Raw genomic sequence first — 16,459 nt, 5'->3', positions numbered from 1 at the left:
AAATTGAGACAGAAGCTAAATACTGTGGGCGCTGGAGATCTGAAATAAAAATAAAATGCTGGGCATGCTTAGCAGGTCTAGCAGCATCTTTGAAGAGAGAAACAGAATTGACGTTGTGGTCAGTGACCTTTATCAGAACTGGGAAAAGTTAGAGATGTAATGGGTTCTAAGTAAGTGAAAGAGGGGAGGTTGGGTAAAAGAACACGTGTGAAAGACAGAGATTAAATGACAAATGTAATGATGTAAGGCAAAAGTGGGTGGTAATGGGACAAGTAAGGAAACCAGATCTGCCTACAGGTGTAAATGGAAGAAAAACCGGAAACAATAAGGGCAGAGATTGTGATCTGAAATTATCGAACTCAATGCTCTGTCTAGAAGGCTGTAAAGCACCAAATTGAAAGACGAGCTGCTGTTCCTCAAGCTTGCGTTTTAACTTTGTTGAAGACGGAAGCGAGAGTGGAAGCAAGGTGGAGAATTAAAATGAGATTTTATTAAGGGACTAAGGAAAAACTGAAAACTAAATCTTTGAAGGTAGCTTTAGATTTTCTTGGAAGCTTGCTATGAAAGGGTGGGTGGGACATAAAGCTGAAGCTCAGGTATAGGATCTAACACCAGGTGCAGCTTATTTAGTCAGTTGTACAGCATAGACACAGGCCCACTGTGTCCATGCTGACCATAAAAAGATCAGGCTGAAGCATTTGCAACAATCTTCAGCCAGAAGTGCCGAGTTGATGATCCATCTCGGCCTCCTCCTGAAGTCCCCAGCATCACAGATGCCAGACTTCAGCCAATTCGATTCACTCTGCGTGATATCAAGAAACGACTGAAGGCACTGGATACTGCAAAAGCTATGGGCCCTGACAATATTCCGGCAATAGTACTGAAGACCTGTGCTCCAGAACTTGCCGCGTCCCTAGCCAAACTGTTCCAGTACAGCTACAACACTGGCATCTACCCGGCAATGTGGAAAATTGCCCAGGTATGTCCTGTACACAAAAAGCAGGACAAGTCCAACCCGGCCAATTACCGCCCCATCAGCCTACACTCAATCATCAGTAAAGTGATGGAAGGTGTCATCAACAGTGCCATCAAGCGGCACTTGCTTAGCAATAACCTGCTCAGTGACGCTCAGTTTGGGTTCCGCCAGGGCCACTCAACTCCTGACTTCATTACAGCCTTGGTTCAAACATGGACAAAAGAGCTGAGGTGAGAGTGACTGCCCTTGACATCAAGGCAGCATTTGACTGAATACGGCATCAAGGAGCCCGAGCAAAACTAAGGTCAATGGGAATCAGGGGGAAAGCCCTCCGCTGGCTGGAATCCTACCTAGCGCAAAGGAAGATGGTTGTGGTTATCGAGTCATAGTCATAGTCGTACAGCATAGAAACAGGCCCTTCGGCCCACCGCGTCTATGCTGACCATAATGCCTATCTATACTAATCCCACATGCCTGTATTAATTCCATATCCCTCTATGCCTTGCTCATTCAAGTATCTGTCCAGATGCCTCTTAAATGTCGTTACTGTTCCTGCCTCCATCACCACCTCAGGCAGCTCATTCCAGATGCCCACTGTTCTTTGTGAAAAATTTACCCCTTTGATCCTCTTTGAGCCTCCTCCCTCTCACCTCTCACCTTAAATCTATGCCCTCTAGTTTTATTCACCCCTACCATGGGAAACGGGCTCTGGCTATCTACCCTATCTATGCCCCTCATAATTTTATATACCTCTATCATGTCCCCTCTCAGCCTCCTTCGCACCAGGCGAAAACAGACCCAGCCTATCCAATCTCTCTCTCTTTATAACTCAAGCCCTCCAAACCAGGCAACATCCTTGTGAATCTTTTCTGCACCCTGTCTAGCTTAATCACATCTTTCCTGTAGTGCGGCGACCAGAACTGCGCACGGCACTCCAAATGAGGCCTAACCAATGTTATGTACAACTGTAACATGACGTCCCAACTCTTGTACTCAATGCCTCGGCCGATTGAAGGCAAGCCTGTTGTATGCCACCTTGACCACCCTGTCTTATCTGTTACCACTTTCAGGGAACTATGTACTTGCACCCCAAGGTGTCTCTGCTCAAGAACACTCCCCAGGGCCCTGCCATTCACTGTATATGTCCTTCCCTGGCTTAACTTCCCAAAATGCATCACTTTGCACTTGTCTGTGTTAAATACCATTTGCCACTCCCTTGCCCACTTTCCCAGTTTATCTATATCCTGTTGTAACCTGAGACCACCTTCTTCACTGTCCACTATACCACCAATTTTGGTGTCATCTACAAACTTACTAATCATGCCCCTCACATTCACATCCAAGTCATTAATATATATGACAAACAACAGAGGGCCCAGCACCGATCCCTGCGGCACATCACTGGTCACAGGTCTCCAATCTGGAAAAACAACCCTCCACTACCACCCTCTGCCTCCTATCACCAAGCCAATTTTGTATCCAATTGGCTAGCTCACCCTGGATCCCATGTGTTCAAACCTTCTGGACCAGCCTACCATGCGGGACCTTGTCAAAGGCCTTGCTAAAGTCCATGTAGACAACGTCCATCGCCCTGTCCTTGTTAATCCTCTTGGTCATCTCCTCGAAAAACTCAATCAAATTCGTGAGACATGATTTCCCACGCACAAAGCCATGCTGACTATCCCTAATCAGACCATGCCTTTCCAAATGCATATAAATCCTGTCTCTCAGAATCCCTTCCAATAACTTTCCCACCACTGATGTAAGGCTCACCGGCCTGTAGTTCCCTGGCTTATCCCTGCTGCCCTTCTTAAATAAAGGCACAACATTAGCTATCCTCCAGTCTTCCGGTACCTCACCCGTGGCTAACGATGATACAAAAATCTCTGCCAGGGCTCCAGCAATCTCCTCCCTTGCTTCCCATAGCATCCTAGGATACACCTGGTCAGGCCCTGGGGATTTATCCACCTTCAATGCACTTCAAAACCTCCAACACCACCTCCTTTTGTAATGTTGAAATGCTCCAGGATATCTGTGTTCCTTCCCTTGAACTCACTAGCTTCCATGACCACCTCCACGCTAAAGACGGACGAGAAATATTCATTTCAGACCTCGCCCATTTCCCATGGCTCCACACAGATTACCACACTGATCCTTAAGGGGACCTACTCTTTCCTTAGCTACCCTTTTACTCTTAATATACTTATGGAATCTTTTAGGATTCTCCTTTTATCTGCCAGGGAAATCTCATGGCCCCTTTTTGCCCTCCTAATTTCCTTCTTAAGTGTACTCCTACATCCCCATACTTGAGGGACTGGCTTGATCCCTGCTGCCAATACCTGACATATGCCTCCTTTGTCCTGACCAGACCCTCAATATCCCTAGTCAACCAAGGTTCCCTAAACTTGCCAGCCTTTTCCTTCCATCTAACAGAAACAAGCCGGCCCTGAACTCTTCCGATCTCACTTTTAAAAGCCTCCCACTTGCCAGATGTCCCTTGACCTGTAAACAGCCTCTCCCATTCAACTTTTGAGAGTTCCTGTCTAATGCCATTGAAATTAGCCTTCCCCCAATTTAGGACTTCAACCTGAGGACCAGTCCTATCCTTTTCCATAACTATCTTGAAGCTAATAGTCATGGTCACTGGTCCCAAAGTACTCCCCCACTGACACATCAACCAGCTGCCCAGCCTCATTTCCTAAAGAGGAGGTAGAGTGTAGCCCCTTCTCTATTAGGGCCATCCACATACTGCTTCAGAAAACTATCCTGGACACACTTAACAAATTCTTCCCCATCTGATCCCTTAGCACTAAGGCAATCCCAGTCAATATTAGGGAAGTTAAAATCACCAACTATTACAACCCTATAATTCCTACACCTATCTGATTTCCCTACATATATGCTCCTCCAATTCCCTCTGACTATTGGGGGGCCTATAGTATAATCCCATCAAAGTGATCACCCCTTTCTTATTTCTAAGTTCTACCCATATGGCCTCGCTGGACATTTTCCCCCAGGATATCCTCTCTAAGTACTGCTGTGATGTCCTCCCTAATCAATAGTGCAACCCCCCTCCTCTCTTACCTCCACCTCTGTCATGCCAGAAGCATCGGTACCCCCGGAACATTGAGCTGTCAGTCCTGCTCATCCCTCAACCACGTTTCCATAATAGCTATAATATCTCAATCCCATGTACAGATCCATGCTCTGAGTTCATCTGTCTTGCCTGTAAGGCTTCTTGCATTAAAGTAAATGCAGTTTAGCCTACCAGACCTTCCACGCTCCCTATTCTGCCCCTAACAGGCTGCCTACTGGACTTGCTTTAACCTCTACATTTGCCTCAACTATCTCATCTGAGCGACTACTACTTTGGGTCCCACCCCCCCCCCACTGCAAGACTAGTTTAAACCCTCCCGAGTAGTACTAGCAAACCTCCCCGCAAGGATATTGGTCCCCCTCCCGTTTAGGTGCACCCTGTAAGTCTTGTACAGGTCACCTCTGCACCAGAAGAGATCCCAATGATCCAAGTAGCTGAAGCGCTCCTGCCTACACCAGCTCTTCAGTCACGCATTCACCTCTCTTCCTGCCCATGTCGTTAGTACCAATATGGATCACGACCTCTGGCTGCTCACCCTCCCCTTTCAGAATGTCCTGCAGCCGCTCCGAGACATCCTTGACCCTAGCACCATGGAGGCAACATGCCATCCTGGAGTCTCGTTTGTGGCCGCAGAAATGCCTATATGTACCCCTTATGATAGAATCCCCTGTCACTATACCTCTTCTACCCCTTTTCCTCCGCTGCTTTGCAGCAGAGCCCTGCATGGTACCATGAATTTGGCTGTTGCTGCTTTCCCTTGGAAGGTCATTCTTCCCCACCCCCCAACAGTATCCAAAGCAGTATATTTGTTTGAGAGGGGGATGGCCACAGGGGGACCCCTGCACTACCTGCCTGCGCCTACTGCTCTGTCTGGTCACCATCTCTTTTCTGTCTATGCAGCCATTACCTGCGGTGTGACCACCTTGCTAAACTTGCTATCCACGACGTCCTCAGCATCATGGATGCTCCAGTGAATCCACCCGCAGCTCTAGCTCGGTAATGCGGGTAGCCAGTAGCTGCAGATGGATGCACTTCCTGAACACATGGTCATCAGGGACACTGGAAGCGTCCCTGATTTGCCACATAGCACAGGAGGAGCATATCACGGGGCTGAGCTCTCCTGCCATGACTTACCCTTGGGTTAATTAGTTACTCCCTTAATTTAAAAAAAAACTAATTATGCTAGGGGCCTTGTTCTACCCACTTCAATCCAAAGTCCTTATTTTAAAAAAAAAACACTTTATTAGTACTCACATTATCACCAGAGATTTTTTTTCCAACAGCAAAAAGCAACTTTCCCTTTTTTTTAATGGTATTCTAACAGCTGCAACTCACCAACCAATCACCTTGCAGCTCTCCTCTGACATTACTGTTTGCCTTTTTAAAGAAGCACTTTTTAAACACTGCTGGTCTCACTCAGTCTCCTCTCTTTATATTTTTAAGGCTGAAAGTGGCTCAGTACAAGCAAACTCCTTTCTGTTAGGTACAGAAAGTGAGAATTAGCAGCTTTAATGCATCGAATCTGAATCAGTCATTGCTCTTAATTCCCATTGTTCAGAATTAGAATTGTCTTGACTTTGTTCAGATTTGTTGCTGCTCTCCTTGTCTTGGCAATATTGATAGGATTGTAAGCAGTCTGTTTTTAGTTGTATTTGTAATTTTGTTTCCCACTGGGAAATATTTCCATGTGATGCTGTTAAATGTGTTTATTTTAATCTCTGTAATGTCCCTGCTCCACATCTTGCCCAGTCACAAAGGTGGTTGAGAGACTGGCTCTTGAGCCTCTGCTGAATTAGCTGTGGCATGCACTGGATATCTTTTTTAGATTCTGTTTCTATTCACTAGATCAGCTTCCTGTATAGTGACCGTGGAATTCCCGACGGATTTCGTCATATGAATGGATATGGGTCACATACCTTCAAGCTAGTAAATAGCAAAAAAGAAGCCGTGTATTGCAAATTTCATTTTAAGGTATAGTACAACTGATTATTGGTTTGCAGTTCTAATTTTGGTTGAGAAGGGTTTTGGTAGAGGCTCACATTGCTAATTTTTTAGGGATCGAATTTAGATATTATGTCTCCCAGTGATCTGCATAATGCAGTCAGTCTGTGTCAACTTCTTGAGTAAGGTTTGGTGCTAACTTCTCTACAACTAAAGACTGCATGAACTGCGGATCTGCCACTAACTTTCACACCCCACAACAAGAAAAATAACAAGCCCAGGTTGGGAGGAGGCTGATGAAGGGGAATAAGTTATATTTATCTGTAAAAGGCTTGGATAAAGATCCTTTTTGGAGGTGGCATTACATCATGCCGACTAGACTAGAATTGGGGAGTGATTGGCCTAAAAATATGTAATATCTCTCATTGCAAACATAGTTTTAATTTTAGTTTGAATATCTAATCATAGTTAGTGCCCTTAAAAGGAAATGAGAGCAGCACAAAATGATTTGTCAAGGTTCCAAAACCCAAAGCAAAAGTGCAGATGTAATTATTTGAATTGATAAAATTTAATAATGGTTTTTCACAGACAAATCAAGGCATCAGAAATCTTGCTGTAGAGGCAGCTAGTCAGCTGGCTTCTGAAGACCCTGACTATTCCATTCGTGATCTCTACAATGCCATTGCAACAGGAAATTGTCCATCCTGGACTTTGTATATCCAAGTCATGAGCTTTCAGGAAGCTGAAGTGCATCGGTGGAACCCCTTTGATTTGACTAAGGTCAGCTCCTGTGCTTTGCAGATTACGAACAGCTTTTTATAAAAAAAAAAATCTCTAAGCAAGATGCTCAGGGCTGTGGGTTTCTTCCAGCAGGAAAGCAGAATTAACGTATGGTCTAAGCCTGTTGGGTTCAGCTGCCAGACACATTTGATACTGAACTATTCATCCATTCAGGCTGAAGCCTCTGAGCCCTAATTGAACTTGTAATTTCAATGCCACTTAACTCAAAGATCAATAGAAACTCATTCTGAAGTGTTTATGATAAAATAAAGTTGTAGTAAATTCCTTAATGATGTAAAGATTTCTGGACTGTCCTGTTTGCTAACTTTGAAATTGCTGTTTAGCTTTCAAAGCAACAAAGTAAAAATTGAGTTCCTCCACTGCTCCTCCGACAGGAGTCGGGATTGGTCTGACTGTGGTTGGTAATGCTCACTCCTACCCCCCCCACCCCCCCCCCCCCCCCCCCCACCCCCACCCCAATAAATCAAGATCTCTGTGGTATACATTCTACCAATATAGTTCTTGCAGTATTCCACTTTTTAAAAAGATCTTATCAGGGTCTATTACACGAGAAATCCTAATTGCAGCAATCCTAACAGTCCAATGAAGGGACGAAGGAGCTGGAACAAATCCTTCTGAACTAAACAAATTTGATTGAACTATAGTGAGTGGTCAGTTTTCTGCCCTGCACTGGCAGTATCCTTTCCTTATTAATACACAAGTTGATCATCATCCTCCTCTTCTGTCAACAGGTTGTAAGATTAAGGTTCGATACCCAAAGGAGGGGGTTGAACTCATTGTGATTTTAAAGCCGTTTTATTAAGTAACAGCTTAAATAATCTGATTATGCATAAGCTAAATAGAGACAACATATGACCCGTAACAGGTTGAATGGATTACTGATCCCAGATCATATGGTGGGACAGAACAGCTTTGGCAGTCTCCGATAGATGAGGCAGGTGAGGTGTTGGTGATCTCTTCACTCCTCTGGGTCCTCAGTTGTCTTGCAATAACCAAATTGCTAGGCCAAAGTAGAGCTTTGTGAAGCTCCCCTCCTGTCCTTCAAAGACTATTTGCCTCCCATGCACCTGTTTATATACTCTGTCTAGGGCCTGGCTGTTTACCCTATGCCAATCACTTGTTTGTCCCTTGATGATTGGGCAATTGGAAATTAGATACTAAAAGTAAACTACTCCTATGCCCATCACGTTGTCCCCTGAAGTTCCCTTTCACCTTGTCTCAAGCTTCGTATCACTTGTAAATTTCTGTCAGACGCTTCTCCAGAGTGTACCAGGCTCCGTCTTATCAGCTTTAGGATTGTTTCAAAGCCTGTGCTAGAGTCATGTCCTTAGCAGAGATTACAGGTCTATGCTGTCCTAGCTGCCTGCTCTAGAATCTTGAAGGAGGGAACTATTTCTAAAAGATGCAATTAGTTTAAGATTTATAAGGTTATTAGACAGCCATTTCTTGCAGGCTGGGTAGGTCATTAAAACAAGTGGTTCAGTTTTTGCAGGCAGTGAAGGAAGCAAATGTTGGAATGTATAGCTGTGTGTGACAAGTATAGAGGTGATCCTGAAATTGCTTTCAGCTTTGCAGTTGCCTCAGGTTCTGTGGTCAGTTTTGCTCTTCATATTACAGGAAAAATGTAGAATTATTGGAGGGAGCTTCAGAAGCAGGCTGAAGCTGATAACTCAGCCATAGCAAGTTTAGTAATGAGCAAAGATTGCCTAACTTGAGGAGGCACAGAGGATGTTTAGGAGAATTTGGATTTTTCTTGGGTGCAGGATCTGAGGGGCTAGGGACATAGTTTAATTTTAAGAAGGCCAGGACATAAGTATTTTAGCCAACTTTGATTTTAGCAAAAGACTAATGGAGTTGTGGAACCTATAACTTGGAAGAGTGATGAAGCAGGAAAATCTTGGATTTTTATAAAGGACTGGATGAATTTCTGTTAGGAAGAGGTACAGTACTTTTGGTTCCTTAATCATAAAGGAATCTGAGGTTTGGAAGGGTAGGCAAGATTGACCATAGTCCTCTATGTGAACAAAATTGGGTTTTTTTTCCCCCCCCTAATTAAAAGTAGCTTTGTTTCATTCCCAGGTTTGGCCGCACAAGGAGTTCCCACTAATCCCTGTGGGGCAGTTGGTCCTCAACAAGAACCCAGTCAATTACTTTACAGATGTGGAACAAATAGCTTTTGATCCCAGCAACATGCCGCCAGGCATTGAACCTAGTCCTGACAAGATGCTACAGGTATGGTTTAAAAACGCGGGCTTCTCTTTTTTTTTTTCCTTTTAAAAGAGGGGATTGAAACTCCATTCAATGTATATTATCTCTGGCATTCCCCCTTTCCTGGTTCAAAGCAAATCTGTTTCTGGCACAGCTACTCTAAAACTGACACTTCAGAGGCAAGTGAGAGCATTCAAGATATGGTTGTCCCATCAGCTTTTGCTTGCCTTTGCTCTTGGGTACAGCCAAGGCTACTTGGTGCAATATGGTGAAATTGCTGGATTTTAATCAGTGTCTTATCTGTCATATTGGTGCAATTTACTGGGCTAGCAACCCATTGTGATCACATGAAATTGAATTTAGTAAATCTAGTCATGAAAACAACAGGTTTTTTAAAAAAAAGACATAGTCCACAAATCCCTTCCAGGGAAGGGGACCCTTCCCATTCTGGTCGACATCTGTCTCCAGTACCATACTATGTAGTTGACTCTTAATGGCCTCGGGAAAACTAGGGCTGTAGTAAATACTGTCTTGCAATTATTCCCAGCTTGCAGTATTTTTTTTTTTGTAATTAATGCAGCGTAGTACTTGTATAACATTATCGGGAGCAGTATTCTACAAGATGTATTCTAGAATTGTGGATGTCTGAGTTGTATGGAGTCTCTTTCTGGATTGAATGTACATCCTGTGCATTTTTGTCTTTCTCCCCACCCCCACCTCTCACCACCAGGCTATATTCCTATAATGGATATGATTAAAAGAAAAAAACATGTTCAACTATTCAGCAGAATACTTCCTTGGTGGCTCAGTGGATAAATACATCACCTGATGCAGTGCTGGGCTGTCAAGATGGACATGGGTGAGGGAGGACATTCAGCCCATCTTGGCTCTGATCCAAAATAGAAATAACTTGAATTTCTTTTTTTTTTAAACTGGTTTGGTTACTCTTTGAATCAATTCGTAAACTTTCCTTTCACAAGCTCTAACTATATCCTGTATTTGTTGAAGTAGTGTTGTGCATTTATTTTTTTTTCTCAATATATTTTATCTGTAATGTCTTATGTTTATTTCCTTTCAAAAGCCTGGATCTGTTTGTTTGTCTTCCATGTTTCGGACTGTGCTTGCAACTGAGCCATATTTGCTTGTGTCTGAGCATTTTCACTTGACCAGGATAGCTAGGTAAATGCAGAATGTTCCTGGAACCAAACCACTTTATTTCAGTCATTGGCAGAATAGCCCTGCAATAGGCTTTGATTTAGAGTTAATTGTTAATCATACTTTTTAAAATGGTAATGGGACTAGCTTAGAGCAGCAGCAATGTAACATATTTTTATGGAAGGAATTAAACTTGGCTTAGTCCAAAGTGATGAGTTAGCACAGTATTTGCAAATTATTGTACAAGTGCTGGAACCATTGCTTTTTTGTTTATATATAAATAAATGACTTGGGTTGTGGAATACAGTGGCAAATTTCAAAATTCTAATGATGCCAAACTTGGAGTTGTGGCAAACAGTGAGGATGATATGAACTGGCTGCAATAGGACAAATAGCTAGCAGAATGGGCAGATGAAATTTTAGTACAGAAGTGTGAAGTGATGCATTTTAGCAGTAGGAATAGGGAGAGGCAATATATACTTAATGGCACAGTTCTAAAGAGTGTGCTGGAGTAGAAGGACCTGGGGGTTCATGTGCATTGATCTTTGAAGGTGGCAGGACTTATTGAGAGAGTAGTTAGTAAAGCATGTGGGATCTTGGGCTTCATCAAACAGAAGCATTGAGTACAGAAGCAGGGAAGTTGTGCTGAACCTTTTTGTAAAGCTCTGGTTAGGCCCCAATTAGAGTATTGTCCAGTTCTGGTCACCACATTTTAGGAAGGATGTGAGGGTGCTGAGGAGATTTACCAGAATGGTTACAAAGTTAGTTTGAAAAATCTGGGTTTGTTCTCCTTCAAGCAAAGGCGATTAAGGGGAGATTTAATGGAAGTGTACAAGATTATGATAGGCTTGGATAAGTTAGACAAGGAAAAACTGTTTTCATTAACTAATGGTACAAGGACTAGGGGATACAGATTGAAGATTTTGGGTAAGAGATGCTGGGGGAATGTGAGGAGGAACTTTTTTTTTATGTAGCAAGTGGTAATGACCTGGGACTTGCTGCCCACAAGGGGGTGGAAGCGGAGATGATCAATGCTTTCAAAAGGAAGTACGGACATAAGAATTAGGAATTAGAAGTAGGTCATTTGACCCTTCTAGCCTGCTCCACCATTCAATAAGATCATGGCTGATCTTTTTGTATCTCATTCCACACTCATCTACCCCTTTTGGATGGCCACTTGAAGGGAACTTGCAGGACTACAGGGATAGAGCAGGGGAGTGGGACTGACTGGCTGCTCCATAGAGAGCTGGCATGGACTCTATATATGACTCTTGCATAGTGATGATTTTTGTGTAGGCTTCATAGACTGTCATCAAAAGCTATAGGGAAAACCTTCCCTAATTTGGAAAAAAAAAAAACTGATCAAATACCTTCAAGAAGTGGCAGGGAACCTGAGGTTTAGATAATTGTAATTTTAAAAAGTACTTCTGATTTAAAAATTTGATTAAATCACATGATTTATGTTTGAATTCAATGGCTTGCTTGGTTCTTCCCTGACACTGGGTCACTGATTTAACAGTTATAATAGAATGAGCTGGAACATTTTTCTGTGAAAGAAGCTGGCTTTTATCCCTTGTATGCAGTTTTCCCTGTCTCTCCCTTTTCAGAGCTCAAGAGCTGTAGTTCATCATCCTTTATTCATACCTTGTAACTACCCTTCAGCCTTGTGTCTCTTCGAAATGCTTCCTTCATAAATTGAATGCCTTGACTAAAACAAAACACTGAATTGAGGTCTGGCTAGGACCTTAACTTTAGGGTGACTTCTAATCTATACTCCTCTGACCTCTGGCTATAGTTAAGCTATTTGCTAGCTTTGCTTACTGCTTCCCACTGATTTTTTGTTGGATCTGCTATTGTGCCCTGATCCTTTTCTGCTTCACCTTCAGCTGTTTGTTTTGCCTGCTATTGCCTGTAATTATATGGTACTCAGTTCTGTGTTTTAAATAGTTTCTGAAGTGTACAGATTTGGCACAAAATGTAAACTTTTCAAAATTAATGTTGGTGCAGTTATGTATGTTGCTTTTGTTGGCATTTGTTTCTGGTATTGCCTCATGTGGTCTCTGCCAATCTACTGTGAACACACTTATCAGGAAAGTGCCTGCGTCTCCTTTTCCCCATCCTGTGCATTGGAAGAAATGATCAGGCTATTGCTTGTCATTTCCCCCTGGTGTCATTGAGATTGGAATTCTGGAAGATTGGTGTGGGAGAGTCTGAGTCTGCTTCCTGTGGGTTGAATGGTTCTGTTTGTTAATGCATCAATTCAGATAGCAAAACTTTCGTTTTATATATATATTTTTTTATGTTCATATATGTAACCAACTCCATTTGAGTTGTCAACTTCCCACCATGGCTTCTTTTGAAGGTCTGGGTTTTCTTGACTAAATTTTATCTATAATCTATTAGTCCTTTTATAAAGTATTCCCTTTATAGTGTAGGAGATAAAACTAACAATTTATGTTGAACTTTTCTGATTGTATTTGGGATGGAATGAGGTTGGGTGTGCCTTGAGAAGTCTAAGGGAACAAGATGAATTCAGATCAAAAAGGGGTCGGGGACTAAACTGCTAAACCGTAAACTAACTTATTAAAACCCTAATTAGGACATGTGATTTCCAAACTTCGGGGGAACAAAGTAGAAAAGAGAATTGTGGTGCTCACTGACCGATGTCCATAATCATACCTCCACTTTTCCTGCTGATTTAAGTGGCAGGGCTGGCTGTATTTGTGCAACTTGTGGACAGTTGTGTTGGGATGACTTGACCACATTGTTGCAGAAAGCTCTTCATCTTGCTTTTAGGAATTCCAGATTTTAAACTTTTTGAAAAGGGGGTTCTCAACATTAAAGTAGGTATAGATTCCATGAATCAGTGGTCTAGGGTCTGTGTGAATGGATGTGTGGCAATTTTCTCATTTTTCTCCCATTCTTTTATAGGGTCGCTTGTTTTCGTACCCTGACACTCACAGGCACCGCCTGGGCACTAACTATCGTCAGCTTCCTGTGAACTGCCCATTTAAGTGTCGTGTGGCTAACTACCAGAGAGATGGACCCATGTGCTCAACTGATAACCAGGGTAAGCATTTAAACCTTCCCCTGACAGTATCCGCTTCTGTGCTACTTGGTCTCAGTATTTTGTTCTAGTATAGGCCCAGTACTTTGGACTGAGATATTCATATCAGTGTTGTCTAACATCGGTGTATTTCCTGAGCATGTCTTTCAGCAAGCAGCTGAGTTGCAGATTTTAGTTGTGGTGCTGTAGGATAGTGTCAGTGGAATCAAGGCATTGAGAAGGTAAAGTCTGATATTGCCTGGTTTTGGTATCCATTTGGCAGCCTGGGAGCAGGTCATCTTGGTTATAAATGGTGTGAAAGAAGCATTTTATTTTTGAGATTTTGCTTTTCATCAAAACATGGAGTGAGGTGCTGCAGTGATGGTCAGTGAGGTGTCATCATGTAATTTCTCAGTGACTACCCAGTCTTTGCTGCGGGAGAGCTAAGAGCAGCATTGATGCCCACCTATGCCATTGTCTAAAGAGACTGAAGTGGGGGTAGAATTCAGTGACATGGAAGAATAGGGACAAGCATCATTGAGATTTCATAGAATTGTAGAAATTTCTGGTACTGAAGGAGTCCATTTTGGCCCATTGTATCAGCCAGACGAAAAAACTATCTAGCTAATCCTGATTTCCAGCTCTTGGTCTGTAGCCCTGTAGGTTACAGTACTTCAAGTACATATCCAAGTGTTTAAGTGTGATGAAGGTTTTTGTCTCCACCACCCTTTTCAGATAGTGACTTCCAGACTCCCACCATCCTCCGTGAAAACATTTATCCTCTGCTCCCCTCAAATCCTTCTACCAATTACTTTAAATCTATGCCTACTGGTTATTGACACCTCTGCTAAGGGAAATAGGCCCTTTTCTATTCACTGTATTTAGGGCCTTCATAATTTAATGCACCTCAATTAAATCTCCCCATAGCCTCTGTGAAAGTAAACAACCCCAGCCTATCCAATCTTTCTGCACAGCTAAAATATTCCAGTCCTGAAAACATCCTTGGGGAGAGGTGGCAGTCAGTTGGTAATGTCACTGAACTATCAGAGGCATGGTTCAAATCTCATCATGGCAGCTGGTGGAATTTAAATTCCATTAATAAAAATCTGGAATTGAAAGCTAGTCAGTAATGGCATCATCCATTGTCATCTGGTTCACTAATGTCCTTCAGGGAAGGAAATATGCTATCCTTACCTGGTCTGGCCTACATATGACTCCAGACCCATAGCAATGCAGTTGACTAAACTGCCCACTGAAATGGCCTAGCAAACCATTCAGTCATCGAGGGCAATTGGGATGGGCAACAAATGCTACTCTTGCCAGCAGCACCTGCATCCCTTAAGAATACAAGAAATTCTTGTGAATCTCCTCCGATTTTTAAATCTGAACAGGTATTATGTACCCCTCCAAAAATTTGAGTTTAAAAATTGAGCAGATTGGGTTTTTAAAAGCTTTTCGTGTGATTAACAAGGCCCCAGTGAGTGCTGTTGTAAAGTGTTTTTCAAAAAAGCAAGTCTAATCACTAAAATCAAGGACATCTATTTCCATAGCATTTGCCTTTGATCCCATGCTGCTGATTAGAGTGATGCAATCCTGCCTAGCTTCATATTTGAACATTAAGCACTAATGGAAGTTTTTTTAACACTTTTTTTTTCCCTTGCTTTCAAGAGGCAGCAGTGAAAGATCATTAATGCCCTTGAGCTTTCTCATCATTCAATTACGTAGTAGTTGGAGGCAGCTGGTTGAGGTATAGCTTTCAACAGTATGTAGCTAAACTATTTGCATACTTACAGGTTTTAACTCTATTTTTCGATCCTATTATCTCTGGCAGAGTCAGGGAGTCCAAAGGACACAGTCTGATTATACAGAGAACTATTTTATCATGAGGGTGGTATAAACATCACTTGCGCAAGACAAATAACCTGATTTTAGGGCAGTTTGATTTCAGTCATACTGAACTAAAAGGAGTTGCAGAGGTTTCTTGGGTCCCACAACCTGTTTCTCAGTAAAGCAGCTGAGCTGCTCTTTGGTCTCTGCCAATATGTGTCTTGAATTGCTTGCTTCATGTCTGTGAAGATGAATTGCAGAGAAATTGCTCAGTGCAGTGTTGTGTTTTGGAGAGTACCATTGCTGATCTGGGGTTGAGTGTTCCTTGGAGAATTGTAGGTACACTAGACGTGCTGTCACTTTATTATCTAAAATCAACACCTTGACTTGTACTACTGTCTGCCTAATAAATGGTGAAATTAATGACTTTTCATAACCTAAAGATTCACTCTTGGGATACCGTTTTATGGTGTTGGCAGGCCTTTCATTTGAGAATTTGAACTGTGAATGGCATTGGGTTATCTGGCTGTGGGGCATCACAGCTGTCTCACTGGTCACATATACACATCATACAGCAGGAATCAGTGGATAGTAAAGGAATAGGATTACTGATTCTTGTTCTTGTTCCCTGCCCCCCCCTTCTGACCTGGTGGCAGTAGGGACAATTTCCCATTGTTATGCTGCTTGAGTCTGGACTGATCCTGTCCCCCTCCAGTAAAGTGGCTGGACGCAGTTACCACCTTTTTTCTTGAAAGGTGGTTGAGATGATGAACTCAGCAGGTGATGATTTGAGGTGAATCTATTCTGCCCTTCAATAAGCAACATATTGGAGCACCAGTGTTCTCTCTCAAAGAAAGTTACTGTAATCTTTAAAAATAAAACTCTGATCATCTGTTCCCTGGTGTAGGTGGAGTACCAAACTATTATCCGAATAGCTTTAGTGCCCCTGCATGTCAGCCTCTGGTTATGGAGCACAACTTGGCTGTAACAAATGATGTTGCTCGGTACAACACTGCTGATGATGATGATTACTCCCAGGTGAGTGCAATAGAGTTTGAGCTACTCACTGCATGAAAGTTTTGCTTTTCTTTCTCTTCCTGCTATCCCTCCTCTCTACACAGCAAAAATTACCCCATGTTTAGTAAGCCTTGCTTACATGGTGACTGGATCTTTTTCTAGTTTACTAAGGTTGTGTGTGGGGCTGGGAGTGTTTCTGTTTGATGTTGGGTCATGCCATATTAGCTGTTTGCTGCTTTTTGTAAATGTACAAAAAAAATTGAGCCAGCAGCTCATGATGGGAAAGAGAGCAATACTGTTTTTTGCTAACTTCAATTACTTGCAATATTTAGAATAAGGTTCAACATTCAGGTGATTACCATTGACCAGAACCTGAACTGGAGTAGCCATA

At 42.6% G+C, this 16,459-nt stretch overlaps 1 protein-coding gene across 1 annotated transcript in view; it reads left to right on the top strand.

Moving 5' to 3' along the window:
- cat (catalase) overlaps window positions 1–16,459 on the top strand; it is a 44,026-nt gene that overhangs the window by 21,310 nt on the left and 6,257 nt on the right. The window contains exons 6-10 of the mRNA XM_068045942.1: window positions 5,919–6,044; window positions 6,603–6,794; window positions 8,895–9,047; window positions 13,110–13,248; window positions 15,959–16,089. Of these exons, the coding sequence (XP_067902043.1) occupies window positions 5,919–6,044; window positions 6,603–6,794; window positions 8,895–9,047; window positions 13,110–13,248; window positions 15,959–16,089 (741 nt within the window). The remainder of the gene's footprint in view (window positions 1–5,918; window positions 6,045–6,602; window positions 6,795–8,894; window positions 9,048–13,109; window positions 13,249–15,958; window positions 16,090–16,459) is intronic.

Source organism: Heterodontus francisci, chromosome 14 (genome assembly GCF_036365525.1).
Source record: "Heterodontus francisci isolate sHetFra1 chromosome 14, sHetFra1.hap1, whole genome shotgun sequence".
Taxonomy (NCBI): Eukaryota; Metazoa; Chordata; class Chondrichthyes; order Heterodontiformes; family Heterodontidae; genus Heterodontus; species Heterodontus francisci.
Note: the sequence above shows the minus strand (reverse complement) of the source record. Positions and strands in the feature narration are given on the sequence as shown.